The sequence below is a fragment of the Trematomus bernacchii genome, unplaced genomic scaffold (assembly GCF_902827165.1).
Source record: "Trematomus bernacchii unplaced genomic scaffold, fTreBer1.1, whole genome shotgun sequence".
Lineage (NCBI taxonomy): Eukaryota > Metazoa > Chordata > Actinopteri > Perciformes > Nototheniidae > Trematomus > Trematomus bernacchii.
In genome coordinates this window covers 19,971,256-19,989,230 of record NW_022988043.1, presented here as the reverse complement: position 1 = coordinate 19,989,230, position 17,975 = coordinate 19,971,256, and the positions used below count along the sequence as shown (strand labels likewise).

Here is a 17,975-nt window from a genome sequence, read left to right as displayed (position 1 = left end):
CCTGACTGTGTTACAGACTGTCATCCTGGTTAGTGGTTACTCTGGGTTCTGTCTTCAGGACAGAGTGTTGGATTTTGTTGTTAATCGGATGGGACTTGATTGGATTCAATATTAGAGCAACTTTCTCGCTTGTGTGTTTTTTTTAAATATATTTGGCCTTTGTTTATGTGTTTGACTGATTGACTCAAATAAAAAGGTTGATGAATTATCATCTAATGATTTGTATGATGTTTTATTTATGTTAAAGGTCACTTTGAATGATTTTAACTAATGAAACTGTAGAAAGCTGCTACGTCTTTTTAGACGAAATGGCTTTAACGATTTACAGGCAGTCACATTAAGAGGTGAGCATATTTATTAAAGCGTTCATTTCCGATAACGTTTCAATTATTGTACATACGAGTCACAAAGGGACGGTCCTGAAGTCACCGGTAGGTTAGCCACGTTACATTAACGTTAGCTTCTCTCCATTCATTGCCGAGCTGTCAGTTCGGTAACTTGGTGATTAGCAGATAGCTAGCAGGCTATCTCATCTACGCAGTTCTTTAGTCGAAATTAGATAATTAACCTACAGTCTCGATGTAAGCAGACAATTGTTGTGCTGTAACGTTGGTGGTTAACAGGTGGCTATATTACTTGTTATAAGCAGTCGTAACTAACATTGATATAACGAGCTAACAGCTAGTTAATTTGGCTAACTCTCAAGCTGTTAGTACTTTATAAACAGCTGCTGTTAGCTAGCTAACAGCAGTTCCCTGCTTCAGCAGTTTGGACACGTTCCAACTGCTAATAGGTCAGAAGAAGGGAGTAATAAACGATGTCCCTATATTACCTGCATCCTTTCCATTGCAGGATGTACAAATATGTACTTCTCCTGATTAAACATTATATTAAAGACATTGGAAGACACAATATATACTTTCCATTACTATACAGTGCAGAAAAGAAGATGGAGGTGCCTTTCAAAACACCACATTGAACGAATGAGCATAAGGTGCAAACATCAGTATACAAGACAAGGTACAGACGTATAGTTCATTCACAAATATATAGCACAAAGCCAATACAAATACAACAATTGTAAATAAATGCAACCAAATGTAAATGTACCCTCTTAGACTAAGGATAATACAAAGAAATCTGATTATATAGTACTTCTTTGCACAGTTTGGGTTTTCGTTATGCTGTAATTCTGTGGGACTGGAAGTCTTTCAGTGTGATTAAAAGTAGTTGCAAGTGATATAATAAATGAAGGTGAGTAAAATGACGTGGCCTGCTTTTAAAGAAGGCAACAAAATACGAGAGATTATAGTTCTGTAATTGCTCATTATATTTAATAAAGTATAGACAAAACTCTTTGTTTAAAAAGAAAAAAAAGAATAATCCATGACAGGTTCTGTTTTTGGTGAATATAATATAAATCAAATCACACTTCTGTCTTTACAAAGAGTTTACAAAGTGTGTTCTATGATTTAAAAAAAGTGTAACTATGACATGATAAGAGCTACCTTTTAAAAAAAAAAATGTAATTGAATTGTCTTTGTGTTGTTTTGATGTAGTAGAAGAAACTAAAGAAGAAAAGCCATGGCCTGTGCCCAAGTGCCACTGGATGAGCAGCAGGTGACTGAGAAGGGCCCGCTGGGAAAAGAGCAGACACTGCCTGCATTGGTGAGTCGTATCACATCATCTTATTCAAAAAAACAGTCAAAGAATCACCTTACTCACCTTTCTTAAAGTCAAGTTGTATCAGAAGGACAACATGTGCCTTTTGTTTCCCATCAGCACCCGGCAAGGAAGGAGGACCGTTTTTTTGTGCCTTACAAATCCCCTCCAGAAGACGGCTCTCCCGCTGAGGTGGAGGAGTTTTTGGAACATGCCAAATTCATCACAGAGGACCTGGAGTGGCTGCTGGCACTGCCCCATGACAAGTTCTGGTGTCAGGTGAGGGGCCGTTATCATTAAGATACAATATCATAATACTCAGATCAAGTCTGAAATGTATCGCTCTATTTGCAACATAAACAAGGACAAGACAAGATTCAAGAAAAACAGACATTTAACATACTATTACCATCACTGAAGACTGGGATTTAAATGTAGGATTGACTGTTGCGCAGAAAATGCTTTAGTCCAGGGCTGTCAAACTCGCACCACATCAGCATTATGGTTGCCCTTAAAGAGCCGGTGGTAACTTTGACACTATATAAATATATGTACTCGTTATAATGTTACATGATTGCCTATGCATTTGATTATTATTTGTTTTAGTCAAATCAACTAGCTCTGAAAGCAGAAGTCTAGGGAAAAGCAGATATTCAACAACTAAAACAACAATTGTAAAATGTATTTAAACAATTAGTTCATATTGGATATAGGAACACACACTCACATGTATCTGTGTTATTATAACATAACTCCCATGAATTTATGAGATTATAATAGCCCAAATATAATAGGCTTATGTTTTGTTTGTTTACCATTACACAAATATTTTCAAGCACAATTTAGGCGCTTTATTTATCATTTGATTGAGGCGATAATAGTTTATAAATGTGAAAGCCGAGACAGAAAACCCCCTGTCTGGAACCCCGTCGTGGTACGATCAGCGTCATTCATTATTTTAAGGTTATTTAAATTGTCATGCTGCCATAGCAACATCCATAGCAACATAGGTTTTGATAAAGTGGGTTACAGTGTTGAGAATGCTGCTAGAAAACACCTGAGACGCTTCAGTGCGCATGTCACAAAATGCCATGCATTGTGGGACTTGTAGTTTATGGACACTGTTCTGAATAGTTTGGAATAGTTTGATAGAAATGATATTTTTTGCAAAACTCTCGCGTGCCACATAGAATTAGGGGGTGGGACTAATTTGTCCTGCACGTCTTGAGTTTGAAAAGTTTGCTTTAGGCTAACCTTATTAAAACGTGGGACCCTGTATCTCCTTTGATAATAACATATATTCATAAAATCGCTGTTCAGTACATAGTTGGGGTCAGAGATCATTTTGTTGGCCAGCCTCAACATGTTGTTAGCTAGGCTGATTCATAGTAAACCTCTCATCTCCGTGAGCCACAAAAGTGTATGGCAGCAGAACAAAAAACCACTGTAGATTGAGTCATGACAGCTAAAATAGTTGTTTCCCTCCCTTCTCTGCTCTTTCTCCTCCATCAGGTGGTGTTTGATGAGACTCTGCAGAGGTGCCTAGACTCATACCTGCATCACGCCCCCCGCGGCCTGGACCTGGCCACCATGCCCTCCTCCCCGGCGGTGGCAGACATGCAGCGCTGCGTCCACAGGGCGGTGTTCCTGACCTTCCTCAGGATGGCCACGCATAAAGAGTCCAAGGTAGGAGCTGCAACCAAATGTGAAGAAAGAATCATTTACTGATCACTAAAAATAGCAGTTTGATTAGTAAACAGTTCTGACAGCACTTTTGTATCGATTTAACACTTGCTGACTCTCCCTTCTTCTTCAGGAGAGCTTCCTCACTCCGTCTGTGTTCGGAGAAATTATCTATGAGAACTTCCTTTTTGACATTCCCAAATTTCTGGATCTGTGTGTGCTCTTTGGGAAGGGCAACAGCCAGCTGCTGCACAAGATGATAGGTGAACTTTTTATTATGGGTTCCATTTGAATCATCATAGGGTATTTTGATGGGAAATGTATCCATTAGATGAGTAGACGTGGTGAAGACTCCTAGTGTTCACTCTTTGGTTACTTTGATATTGGTTTTCACTTTTTCAGAGAACATCTTTACCACCAGCCGTCTTACTACGTCGACCTGGATGAGACAGTGCCCACTGTGTTACAGGTGAGGTTATGATTACAAAACACAGCTGTATATTTACACGAAAAGTGCAGTAGAAACCTCCGGAAAAAATATTGCATTTTATTTTGACTTGACATATTATGCTCATTTCCAGGTTCATATTTGTATGTTGTGTCTCTACTGTGACATGTTTACAAGCTTTAATGTTCAAAAAGCTCTTTATTTGTATCATACTGCCTGTGCTGCAGCACCTCTTTTCACCCTCTGTCTGAAACCAGAGCCCAGTCTGCTCTGATTGGTTAGCTGGTCAGCTCTGTTGTGATCGGTCTACTGCCTTAGCCTATTATGTACGCTGTGTTGTAGTATTAGCCAATCGAAGCGCAAGTGTTAGTGATGTCACTATTTTACAGACAAGTCAAACAGAGGCGTTTCAGGCGGGGGGGGGAGGGGGGAGTCGTATGTGGGAGAGGGAACTTTGGGATTTTTGCCTTTGCAGACCATTAACATGCACACAAACCTATATAACATACTACAGGAAAGGGAAAGCCAAAAAAAGCATAATAGGGCCTCTTTAAAATATTAAGAGGATGTCATAAATTAGGATTCTTGATTATTGTAGTTTTTAAGTATTGTAAGATGTTATTGAAAATGTATTATAATGATGTTTGATATTTGTTTTCTGTACCAAACTATTTTTGATGGAGTCTAAATAATACGATTTGCAGTCCCAGACATCTGTACAGCACCACAAGACACATGTTTTTTCTTTAAACAAATAATGCACAGATATATAATTTGCTGTTGGATATTGCACTAAACTCTCATTAATGGAAAGAAATCAAAAACTCACAATTTTCCAATATCTGCACCCCAGGCATCTTAGACAAAAAATAAATAGTATTTTGAAAAGTGTTGTATATGTCCTACAGTGACATTGTAACTGACTCTCCTCTAATTCTCTCTTTCTGTTATTCTCCATTGCCCTTAGATCTTCGACACCATCATGGATAAGTGTGGTCTCCACTGTGAGGGGGCCGCAGCCATGGAGCCGATGAAGCTGAACGCACACAAACAGCCCACTGCCATGACCATGAGCCAGCAGGTAACACACACACAAACACACACACATACACAGATACTACGTATTGTAATATCCAGTATGTATGTGTTCTCAAATACAAATATAATTCAGACTGTTCTGGCATGGAGACAAATCTGCAAGAGTGACTATTTATGTAAAAAGTAATTTTATAAAATGTGTAGAAACTAGGCTAACCAGCACCATAATAATAAGACACTTTATCTATATAGCACCTTTCCAACAGAGATACAAACTGCTTTTACATTCAAACGGAACACCTTTATTACACACAGAATAAATGTACTAAAAAGCAGGCCACTCTACAGGAAAGGGGAAACTCCAAAAAACATAAAAGGGCCCGCCCCTTATTCTATTCTATAAAACTGGGTCTTTAAAAGTGAATTTAGAGATACCAAATCATAGAAAGTTACACTGCTGCTTCATGTCAGTGATAATAAATGTGTGGTTTTTTTCTCTGTCCCAGGATCTGGTAGATCTTGTTCTGTACCTGTGTGACTCCACCACCACCATCCATGCCTTCCTGGACATCTTCCCCGCTGCCTGCTCCAGCTTCCACTCCACGGCTTCCTCAGCAGGTAAACAATGGACTGACCCGGTAGTACCGCAGCCGCACCTTTCACAAAAGCTTCTCACCACCACTTTGTTTTCATCTCTCTTGCAGACTGGTCTCGTTTTATGAGAGCGCTATGCCCGACCTGGAGAAGGCGGTGAGGAAGAGGAACTTTGATGCTACAGGGTGAGTTTCTGCTGCATTTAAAAAATCTTAATTAAAGCCAAAAGATTGACACCCACCCATGAATAATGTCCCAAACCATGCTTTAGTCTTCAGGAGGACTTGTGGAAAAGGCTGTCCCACTCCTGTCGTAAGATAGTGGAGATGGCCCAGCTGCTGCTGCATCACAGCTGCCTGCAGCCCATCCTGGAGGGGTGAGACGTCCACACTCTCTACATGCATCTTAGCAGAATTGACATCCACGTGCAAACATTAACTCGCTGCATTTGTTCTCTTGCAGGGGCGAAAACATGCAATCATGTGCAGAGGAGCTGCTACAAACATTTCACATCTTTTTTACCTGAGAAAAGGTAAAACTACTGGTTCTTAGGGGTGGGGGCTTTTCCAAAGTGGGTTGTCTCACTTTTTCTATCTTCTAATGCAGCATCTACAGTCACTACTTTGACATTTAGCCTTACACATGTTTACTTTTACTACTGGCATCACAATGTAGCTGTGAGGAAGTGTAGATGTACATTCATGACTGACCGGGTCCCAATAATAACAATCTCAGTTCTCTCTTGTAGAGGCCACAGATATTCACTTTGACGGTCCTTTTAGTCAAAATATAGAACATCTGAACTTTGGATTGTTGTGTTTGACGTGCAAGACAAGACACAGCAGCTTTTAGGCATGATAACAAATCGTTATGCCTGATGCCGATTCTTTGTTTTCACCTGAAAGTGGGCGGGGCGATTATTTGGCCGGGCAGTGACGTGGCGTTGCGCTCATCTATTGAGACACAATAACAAAGTGCATGATGGGATTCCTTTTTCTTTGTCCCCTCAGGTTCTTGTCAGACTTTGATGAGCAGTTCCCCATCGCAGACTACATCAGCCTCCTACAACAAGCCCTCCCTGTCATGTATCCTTCACCGCTCTACAGGAAAAACGAAAAATATATTTTCTGAATAGGTTTCTACCAGATAATAACCATCTTTTCAGAGTTCATGTTTTTGTTGAGCTAGTAGAACAAATCAAGTCTAAATTCGGGACAAAGATGGACCATACATTTTATGTTTCCACCGGGTAAAATGTTGGTTTCCTCTTGAGTGTAGGGGCAGCATTTGGTTGATAAGAGCCACATAGCTGATTTTTCTGTGCGCCACCTTCTTTTTTCAACTGATTCCATGAGAAACAGAGCCACATGCCTCGCAGCAGGAGGAGAAGCTTGTTTTCAACCTTGTGTTTTCCATATCATACAAAGACTGAAAAGCTCATTTGTTTAAGCAAATCAGCCAGCTGCAGGTGAGTGTGAGAGGAAGCATATGACGGTGGGGCTATATGGTGAAAGGAATATATAGTAGCACAAACAACTAATGAAATCCATGAGGGCAAAGCTAGTCCGTCATACAGCAGCGGTGATACGTTGTCAAGATATTACTGTCAAAGAAATATAATATAAAAGCTCTGGGAGCGTTTCTTTGGATGAAATGCTGGGAGGACGCTCTGCCCAGTGCCCAGCCTGCCAGAAAAAGGCACCATATGGACCAATCAGCAACTATTTCGAAAATCACTGAATATTTAGTATTTCAAGCTCAAAACCATCCGATGCTTCCAGTTTCTGCAAAGTAAGAATTTTAAAGTTCTCTTTGTCTAACATTATAGTACATTTTGTATTTCTGACATTCTATTACTTAATGTTTGGGCTTTATGAAATTGCTAGTATCCTTTTTTCTGATGTTTAATAAACCAAATGATAAATCGATTCACTGGTGATCCACAGCTCGTAGTTTATTTTGTGTAGGTTCATAGAGCCTATATAACCACATCAGATTGTGTTGAGCTAGTGGAGCAAATCAAGCCACATTTGGGACAAAGATGGATAATACATTTTGTGTTTGCAAAGGTAGAAATTACATTCAAATGTTTTTTCTTGAGTGTAGGGGCAGCCCTTATACGCCTTTTTATATTTAGGGCCATAGTATCCCTTACCACCCTCTTTAGGACTGCAATTGGTAGGATGAATATTGCCTTTTCAATAAGATCAGGTCAACCACCAGTTTTAGTGGAGGGATATTCAGGATGGACGAATGTTCTCACAGCCATACTGTAATATTAGCAGCGGTTAATGATGTCTGCAGTATTGATGGTTTATTTCCACTAACTTCCTGCTCCGATCAGAGATGAGACCCGGACCTCCTACCTGCTGCAGGGGGTGCAGAGCGCCTGGGACTCAAGTGGGCCACCGGAGGCCCCACAGTCAGTATCAGGGAGCAGCGGGCGGTGCTGCTGAGGCCCGAGAGCCAGAGAGGGGGGGGAGGGCCTGAGGGGGGCCGAGGCCATGGTGGACGCTCCCCGACAAGGGAACAATGTGAGTTCTCTAATTATTATTATATATCTCATAAGCAGCATGTCTTCATTTGTCTTGCTTTGTTCAACAGTAAAAACATTCAGTTCACTATCACATGACTAGTGATAGTGACTACTAACGAGTGTGCGCATAAACAACTATTTAATGAACATAAAGGTTCAACTTCTGAATTATAAAAATAACAAATGGAAGAAAGAAAGAAAGCCATAAAGCAGATTCAGGTAGTAGGCGTATAGATTCACACTTGAAGTATTAGCCTACTGAACAGTACAGCTTACAGGGAAGAGATAAGATCTGATCTTTAACAACAAACACTATACTGCAAACCTTTATTTTGTTTTGTAACATTGTTATCCTGCTAGCAATCATTTGTAGAAATGTCTTTTTTAATGTAAGTGGAATATTGCAGTAATGTAATCCAGTTACATGTAATTATTAACTCCCAAGCCTGTATATATTATATCTTTGTAAACAAAGGAAAACCCATAAAAAAAAACGTTAATCTAAAAAGCAGAATAGATGCACACTAACAAAAACAGAGTAGAGATCAATAAAACATATACCAGCACCTTTATCAGTACAACTATAATATTATAATCCATTCATTAAAAACTTAAATGACAGTAAGGATAATGAAGTCTCTGCCGTGGTGTCCCTCTCAGGAAGCGGTGTGTGCGGTGAGCGAGGCTGGAGCAGGAGTCTCTGCTGACCTGCATCAGGGACCTGCTGCCGGGACCTGGGCGAGGGCTTCCTGCTGGCCTGCCTCAAGGAGTACCACTACAAACTCTGAGCTGGTCATCAACAACATCCTGGAGGACCGCCTGGCCCCCAGCCTGGACGCAGCTGGGACCGAGCCATGCCGCAGGTGACCCCCACACCAGGGGGGCCTTTACCTAAAAATGCTAATTATTTATTATTGCCACATAGATCGGCTAGCGTTCCAACACATTGTACGTAATGGCCTAAGAGGCGGGACATATCTACGCAGTTGAGCAAGCACAACAGAGCCGGCCAGCTAACCAATCAGAGCAGACTGGGCTCTGGTTTCAGACAGAGGGTGAAAAGAGGTGCTTGCATTGGATTAGCTTGGATTCTGAAATCTTTATTGACAAAGTTTGTTAACAGGCGGTTCCTTCAATGATGTTCAACAGGCAGCAGATTATTGTTCAGAGTCATCTGTCCTATGAATTAGGCTAACTCACTTTTAAGCTAGTAGCATCAAGAACGTGTGTGTAAGTGAGAGCTTAAGTTGATAGCCTGTCCGTACAAGCTTAAAAACGTTTTATCGTCTCAATATGGCGAGTAGAATTATACGTTCAACACTTTATTTAAAATCAACCTGAACCCCAAAATAACACAATCACAAGTTTTATTATCTCGGAACGCAGTTAAAATCCGTCTGATTTTGATAGAGAGGGGCACATGTAGAAATAATTGCTTTCAGTTAAAAAATGTCACTTATTTTTGCTGCTCTAATTTCTTATTTACTCTGATGGCGTTATCATAGTGATGCACGCCCCTACGCAAATCACGTATAATGTATTGGAGCGCTAGCGAATCGAAAATAAGTTAACAAAGGAGTCCAATGGAGGCGTTTCAGGCAGGGAGGGACTCGACTCCCTCTGGAGGATTCTTTAGGATTTTAATCTTTGCAGACTATTAACATGCAACACAACCTCTATAACACACTATGGGAAAGGGAAAACCCCCAAAAAGCATAATAGGGCCCCTTTAAGAAGATGAAACATTCAAATCTTCAGCATTATTGCTTGTTAAATTATATATATTTGATAACTTCAGTTAATTGATAACCTAAATGGCTGTTAATACTTTTTGGGACAAACTCCACAAATGATCAAATATATTGCAGGATGATTTGTAGAATGGGTGTAGTGAATCATTTGAAGCTAAATGTATCCTCAAAGCCGTGTTTGACTCCCGTTCTTCTTCTGTCCCTTCAGGCCAGTGGTGGAGCCACTTCCAGATGTGCTGAAACGTCAGATCCAACGTGTTCGATGATGACGAGTTTGACGTTTTCCGCAGAGACCAGGTGGACATGTCCCCGCATCTGGAAAGGCAGGAGGTAAAATGAGCACAGAAAAGGAATACTCCTCTTTATGTGCTTAAAAAAACCCTACCCAAAATGTTTAGTGAAAGCAAAGTAGGATTCTTAATAACGCTAAAATCATTTACATATTTAAAGAAAGAAGAAAAGGTGGGACTAGCCTGTGATCTGCTCCCGTGTTATTATAATTCTTGCAGGAAAGGGGAGAGCGCCAAAGAGTTACTGAACGACAAGCAGGCACATAGCGGAGCAGAAAGCTCGCTACCTGTCCTACGAGACGGTGGTGGACGAGGTGGTCCTGGAGCCTGGAGAGAGCCCGAGGCGTACGGCCTGGACGACTACGACGACGAGTACGACGACACCTACGACATGGGCCAAGTGGGAGCCAACGACACGGACGGAGACAGTCTGCTGAGCAGGAGGTACGGCACAGTGTATGAGGGGAAGGGGGAACCTTTCAAAGAGGACATATTAGGCTCACACTCTGTCGGAAACCAGAGTCTGCTCTGATTGGTTAGCTGTTAGCTCCTGTTGTGATTGTTCAACTGCTTAGAAATCCACCCATTAGACTATCATGAACAATGTGCTAGAGTGCTGGCCAATTGAAGCGCAAGTGTTACATAGTGATGTCACTATGTTACAGAAGTAAACAAAGGAGTCTAATGTTAGTCAAAACCAAAATTAAAGAACCGAGTGGTTATTAGCATATGTTGCTAACCGGGTACGGCTAGGAGAGGGGGTGGACTCGTGCTTGTGAACTTTGGTTCCGCATCATACAGTGTATTCTATCAACTGACACGGACTGTTACAGCCATATCTAATGGAATGCTGTCTAAATGAGGAATAGGATGATTCTAATCAAATGCGTTTCATTTGAACTTTGTATTTCCTTGCAGGCCTTTCACTATCCCACAAATCCTCAGAAAAGGAAACAAACCAGAATTTGAGGTGGAGGAGGAGGAGGAGGAAGAACCACTACAGGTACCTACTGAAATAAGATCCAACATTACAGAAAACTTCTTTTAGACCTCAAGCTTAGTGATAAGATTAAAATGTTTTCTTCACGTTTTATCGTTACAGTATTTTTGCATGTTGCTTAAAATGAAGACCATATGCAAAGCGCAGGAATGTATTTAAAACATACCATAAATAATAAACTACCCTCTGCTGGGCGAGGCATACAACCTGGAGCCGGTAATTACAGTTTTTGGTTTCCTTTGTGCCTTTTCCAATCCCGTGTTGACATGTGAATCGATTTTTATTTCAGAACAACGTAAACAGGGACCAGTTTGTGCAGGACCCGGCTCTGCTGAGAGAGCGGGCCGAGGCTCGAAGAGCTGACATGCATCAGAGGAAAGGGTAAGACTCTCCAGCTGGAAATCCATCCAAGAACATTCTTCATGATAAATAATGCTTCTCTAGATTTTTCCTCATCCTTTTTCCACTCTCAGTAAGGTTTCTTTTTCTCTTAATGAATACGGAATTGAGGTTAGAGGATTGAAGAGCCCTCTAATGCAATTTAAAATACTGAATACACTTCATATCAAAGGATATGATCTGAATGGAAATACAAAAAATAGCAAATCACAATAAAAAAACAGTGACTATGCTTGTTATTTTGCTAATTATTTTTAATTTCGAGAACATTTAGTTTTGACCTTGGATAGAAACATGCTCTCGCTGTATTAAATAAAAGTCCTGTAGCTCTTCCACTGCTGCTTCCCTCCACACTCTGTTCACTTCCCTCCATCCCTCCCTTCCAGTTTCCGGCCGGAGCCGCGTCCCAACAACGTGGTGGGCCAACCCAAAGGCCAAGGACAAAAGCAGGAGACGGTTGTGGACCGACGCAAGAAGGAGGCCAGCAAGGGCCGCGGGGCCAACCACAACCGCCGCAACATGGCCGACCGCAAGAGGAACAAAGGCATGATCCCCTCCTGAGCGGCAGCACGGCCCGCTGCGAGAGAGACCAAAACACAAAGAATGGAAGACGGAAGGTGGCGGAGGTGTGAGTCAGTGAAGGGGAGGAAAAACTGGGGGCGGGGGTGGGGGGGTGTTAAAATTTGGAGCCTTGTGTTGTCCCTTCCATCACACCTCAGCCCCAAAGACGCTGTCTTAGCTCAAAGGAAAAGCCGCCAAAGGTTTTGAGTTGTTGGAAAGTTGTAGTAGTTTACGGACTTCCTTCGGCAGGGCGTTGTGATCAGATGCTGTCTGATGCTCTGCTTTTAGTGTTGGAGCCCAAAGGACTTTCAGCTCTTTGGCCCAACTGATTTTCTTTTTATAGCTCACTAAAAGCCAAAGTCATGAGTGTCAGCTGTGGGCAAAGAATAAGACATATTTTGCCAAGTAACAAATCATTTATTATTAAGATACAGAGTTGAGAAGGTTGAAGTTCCTTTGATGACATCATCAGATAAGCAGAACATAGGAATAACAGGAGGAAGTCCAGGGTTAAGGAGAGACTCTCTTCTGTAGCTGGAGGAACATTTACTGACCTGCTGAAGTCTGGACATCAGTGCTGCTCTTACTCATCCTGTGGGAGGAGCTGGCTGCACGCACGTAATAACATCTACCCAGTTCACACCACTGTTGTCCAGTCTTCAAAGAAATATAGCGAGAGAAAATCCTGATGATTTGAAGCACGTGCCGTACAGAGGGAACCTCCGACATGTGACCATGATGCGAAGAATATTTCTATAAAGAGAACAGATCGATCAGAGCATTTTGAAACAAAAATCTCATGTAAATGCTTTTTGAAGTTGACATTGAAAATCTAAAACAAACGTAAAATAAATACAATAAAACCCTGTTTGACATCCTTCGAGTCATCATTAACTCCTTTTTATTTCACAGTACAACGCGTTTTGACTTCATCAGAGTATGGATGCTAGTGATGGGAATTCCGGCTCTTTTTAGTGAGCCGGATCATTTGGCTCGGCTCACCAAGAAGAGCCGGCTCTTTCGGCTCCCAAACGGCTCTTCATTTAACCACATATACCTTTTATAATTCAATCAAATGTAGCCCTGTTTTGACTCATGATTTGTATGTATACACATATATCACTTAAAGTATTCAATACATCCTTTGTACTGAAGTATTCAAAAGTAAAAATGACATGTTTAATATAAATGATTTGCTGTGGCCAATTGTTTTCATTGCATTTACAGACCCTTGTAACTCTCTGAGACCACCCAATGAATGCACTGACTTGCTCGTAGAACCACGCTACACAAAGCAGAGAGCAACACCTATAAAAACTTAAAGTGGACCTATCATGCTATATTTGAATAATATATTGTAGGGCCATACCTATATAAGGTATATTTATACGTTTTCTTTTTCAAAATACCAAACAGATCATGCATTTTAGCCATGCCTCATTTCGCTCTATTTTGCTCTCCTCCACCCTGTCTTTGCATGAGCTGCAGCTGACCACGCCCCCCTGCAAAGGAGGGGGCCGAGTTACGAGCGTCATGTTACCATGCTGTTACCATGCCACGGCAACCTCTCATTCCCCTGATAGGTGGAGAGTTGGCATATAGGCGGAGCTCCTCCGTCCTGACGGCAGAGAAATGTTCAAATCTGTATCAGTCTGTATCAGATCCGTTGCAGCCCCTTTTTTAGAGATTTGGGTATGGAGGAAAAGAGAGAGGGTTGTGTTTTCTGACACTTGGTGAGTTCCCTGACACACCGGGGACACATATTCATGTATAAAAGACGTACAAAAGTGCATTTTGCATGATAGGTCCCCTTTAAGCATAGACATTTTAAAAAAGGACAGCTACTATATCGACATTTTAAAATTGTATTTAAAGAAAAAGCCCTAACAAAACAGCAGGGCTCTATTTCAGTATTAAAGGTGGGGTAGGTAAGTTTGAGAAACTGGCTCGAGATACACTTTTTGTTATATTCCATGGAATGCTCTTAACATCCCGATAGCAATGAATATCTGAAGTGCTTTGACAAAAAATCCATAAAAAATGTCATCTGTGGAAGCCGTAATACTGTAAAAAGCACGACCAATCATTTTAGCCGGCCCGGCTAAAATATGGATGGCCTACCTGCCTGTCAGCCTTCCATCTGTGCACAAACTTATCTCGTGCCCTCATTGGTCATGTGTGCGTTGTGTGTGTTGGAGGAGGGGCTCTGTAAGGAAGTGGCAGATTTTTTCCGGTTGTGTATTTTCAAATTCTAGCGCACTAGAGCTGGTTTCTCCAAAATTACCTACCCCACCTTTAATTACTTTTTTCTTTCTTTATATTTCTATTTTTACGGTTGTTCCTTGTCAGTGAGTCCTTAAAGAGTTAGGGTTAAAATGGGTTGTTAACAAATAATATAAAAAAACAAATATTGACACACATTGTTCAACTTGTGACATTTACAGTATATAGAGAGGTGAAGTCCCTCCCTTTCCGGGGGACCTCCATGGGACCTTATTTCGGAAAAATTATGTTTGAAGTCAATGGAAGAGAAAGATTATCTTTCGATCCCGTTTGAATTGTGCCACGAATTACACATATGATGTTTGTCAATTTAAAAGATAATTTTACAAGTCAAAAAAATAAAAATGTGTCGTAAAACTGTGAAGTAACACTTTTTTTGTGTGAAACCGCTCAATGAACTACATCTCCCGTCTCGCACCACACACCAAGACGGCCGTCACGTTGGCACATTTCACCTCTTTCTTTCAGAATGAGGCGAAAAGTATTAAAAAGGTGAAAATCACTACAAGTCTGGGCATGTTGAGAGCTGTACATACACAAAGGGGAGTTAGTCGGAGCCAGCATGCGGGACCGGGATTCTGGGATTTGTAGTCTTTCTAGTTGCGTATTTTTCATAGTCTTATATTTCAACAGTTTTACGACAAACTGTGACTTTTTTACATGGAAATTATTTTTAAGATTGACAAACATCATGTGTAATTCGTGGCACAATTCAAACGGGATCGAAAGATACGTTTTCTCTCTCATTGACTTCAATACATAATTTTTCCGAAATAAGGTCCCATGGGTCGGAAGTAGATGGGCGTGACTTCGCCTCTCTATTTAAAGTCTATGGGTGTTTTCTCAATCGCGAGTAAAGCTGCTTCAGAGCCACTATTTCAAGCATACATCGAGTGCCGCCGAAGTACTGTTCCAATCTCCAGCATACTTGGAAATCTACCGAGCCTGGCGTACTTCGTAGCTAGAAATTCGAGGCTGCACATGTAGACTCCGTGGTCTTAAAATCCCCACAATGCTTTGCGCACGGACCAATTTCCCAAATCTGTGGCGGAAGATGTAAGGCGGGGTCTCTCTCATATGACGCACACCTGCACACTTGCTAGCGTGTTCCACTCTTCGTTTTCCGAATGCCAGGAAGTATTCTTGCCTCGCTTCTGAAGCAAGATGCTCGGCAGACATGTGTTACCAAGCAAGCGTACTCGCGATTGAGAAACACCCTATGACTGTGACAGGACATTTTACAGTAAAGTTAACATGGCAGCGCTCTCTGGTGAACAAACATGAGATGGAAACCCTGCACCTGATTATAATAATAATAATAATTGCATTAAATAAAACCAGAACCAATACAAATAAGTGTGCTACACAAAGAATTTAGAATCTTTGAAGTCCATAATAGTCCTTTATTTGTTTTCTCCAATACAGAGGTGGGAGAAGTACTCCGATCTTGTACTTATGTAAAAGTAGGACTGCTCTGTTACAAGTCAAAGTCTTGGAATCAAGTAAAAGTGCAAAAGTATAAGAATCAAATGTACCAAAAGTAAAAGTATACGTTATGCAATACAACATTACAGTACTTAGTTACTTTACATCACATACAAAGGCAACAAGTGCAATTCACACTTGTTAAATGTAAAAGTTCACATGCACACAATTTTTCTTAAAGGGCCCATGTCATGGCCATTTCCACTGATCATAATTCCATTGTTGAGGTCTACTAGAATAGATTTATATTGTGCAATTTTCCAAACTCACATTGGTTTCTCATACAGCATCTCTGTAAACTACTGTATTCACTGAATTTCACTCTCTGCCTTTAACGGCTCGTTGTAGCTCCAATAGCTCCAGCCCCCACCCTCCCTGTGAGCACAGTGTGCTCTGATTGGTCGGGACGTTGTGAATCGCTGAGCTCCGTGGAGGTGTTGTTTCCTTGTTAGCGATACACAGCCAAACACAGCCAAATTCATCCTGAGCACACACAAAGTCACAGCCAAGTAAAAACAATAAGTGTGGCTTGATATTGAGTAAGAAAAAGGTTGATAAACGCTGTGAGAATGGGTCTGCAGAGAGAATTTCGCCGCGATCCCAACTGTCTGTTATCAGCCTGCAGCCAGGGAGGAGAAATCAGCAGAGCTGCCTGCTCCCTGCACACAGATGTGTGTGTGAGGAAGTCTGTGGATTGGTCAATTTGGACCAATCAGCGGGGGCTTAACGTAACGGCTCCGCGGACGTAACGTAACGGCTCCACGGATTGGTCCATTTCGTTCCGGGTACGGCTTGACATCATGCCATACCCGGAACAAAATGGAAGAATCAAATGGACAATGACGTATCTCCAACGAGGCGTTTTGGGGAGGTATTTTCTGTGTTACGGCCCCTACACACACGGCGGCGTGCGTTGACGCTTCAACGCTTCTGCCCAAAATAGCACCATAGACATTAATGTCATAAATGTTGATCATATAAAGTGTGACATGTAAAACCTTTTATGCAATTGACAGCAGAGATTCATGTGATTGGTTGTTGGTCGCGTTGCTCGCGTAAACTCCCCAAGCTCAAGACACGCCCACCACCAAGTGGCAACGCACGCCGCCGTGTGTAGGCGGCATTAGAGTTTTACTCGCTACAGGGTGTACTTTGAGGGTTTGTGACTCTGCACACCGTTTACATGCATAAAAACCTTCATAACACACAAGGGGACGGGTAATAACCGGAAAAGCATGACATGGGCCCTTTAAGACTCTCCAATGACAGAAGGAACCTGTATCTGCCCGTGTTAAAGTCATTAACTTGAGGTTTCTTATTGATTATTATTATTGGTTTACTTTTTGAAGGGCACCATTTTTCAAGGACTAAGATTGATTGCGTTAAACATTAAATGAATATGTTAAAAACAGACTTTACTGCTGTCTCTAGCGAACAGAGTAATTATTTGGATCTTTTACGGATATTTTATTTGTGAATTATTATTATATTATTTAATAATCCAGGTTATCAGTAACATTGAATACAGTTTCTACCTGAGGCACAGTGTTTTATACGTGACTGAATGGAAATGCTCCCTTAAGATAATTAAATGTTTATTACTGAATAAACTGCTGTCACTCAGCCCCACTAAAGATCCACATCTCTACAAGAAGATGGAAACCTTCTGTATATTAGAAAGAAAAGAAAAACATAAACATGAGATACCTGAGTAGGATGTGTTATTTGGTCTGGTATAAAGCTTCAGGGTGGTTTTGACATTCTGAAACTGATTCTTTCAAGTTTGCATAGATGCAAATTAGAGAAGGTAGCCTGTATGGATGGTATCTCATGGCAACATGTGATCAGGACATGATATGACAACCGCTCTGGTCTATTTGGCAAACGCACATAATTACTTTCTTGTCAATATCGAGTGGTGCAGTGATGACGTATTTTTGAAGTAAGCATCGTAATGGCTCAATTTGGAATATTGCAAAAAATAAGATCACTGGAAAACACAACATTTAGTTTTGATCAGCTGGATAATCTCCTCATATTAACACCATTTTATGATTCTTGAAGCGTAAATGCAATCGCCAGAATTAAAAAAGCTAATGTAATGCTATAAAAGAACTACACTGTCGCAGGACTTCACGTCACCAACAATAAGCAAATGGTGGCTAATATTCTGCATTTAGGAGCCTCATTTAGCCACTCGATAGCAACTACCATTTTCAAGAAATCTTCAGACATTCACCTTACA

General features: G+C 41.2%; 1 protein-coding gene across 1 annotated transcript; it reads left to right on the top strand.

Annotated features, from left to right (window-relative positions):
• The first annotated feature begins 270 nt into the window (after positions 1-270).
• Positions 271-13,163, top strand: ascc2 (activating signal cointegrator 1 complex subunit 2). Its single transcript, XM_034117525.1, is given in 30 exon segments — positions 271-344; positions 1,560-1,668; positions 1,783-1,941; positions 3,175-3,348; positions 3,479-3,608; positions 3,750-3,814; positions 4,761-4,874; positions 5,338-5,428; positions 5,431-5,449; positions 5,536-5,610; positions 5,697-5,801; positions 5,888-5,927; positions 5,929-5,957; positions 6,436-6,510; positions 7,770-7,824; positions 7,826-7,895; positions 7,898-7,959; positions 8,622-8,648; positions 8,650-8,691; positions 8,693-8,740; positions 8,742-8,824; positions 9,921-9,951; positions 9,953-10,021; positions 10,023-10,042; positions 10,222-10,261; positions 10,263-10,338; positions 10,341-10,446; positions 10,921-11,005; positions 11,292-11,383; positions 11,788-13,163. Coding segments are annotated over 29 exon segments (2,241 nt in total). The 5' UTR covers positions 271-344; positions 1,560-1,584; the 3' UTR covers positions 11,963-13,163.
• Positions 13,164-17,975: the final 4,812 nt, after the last annotated feature.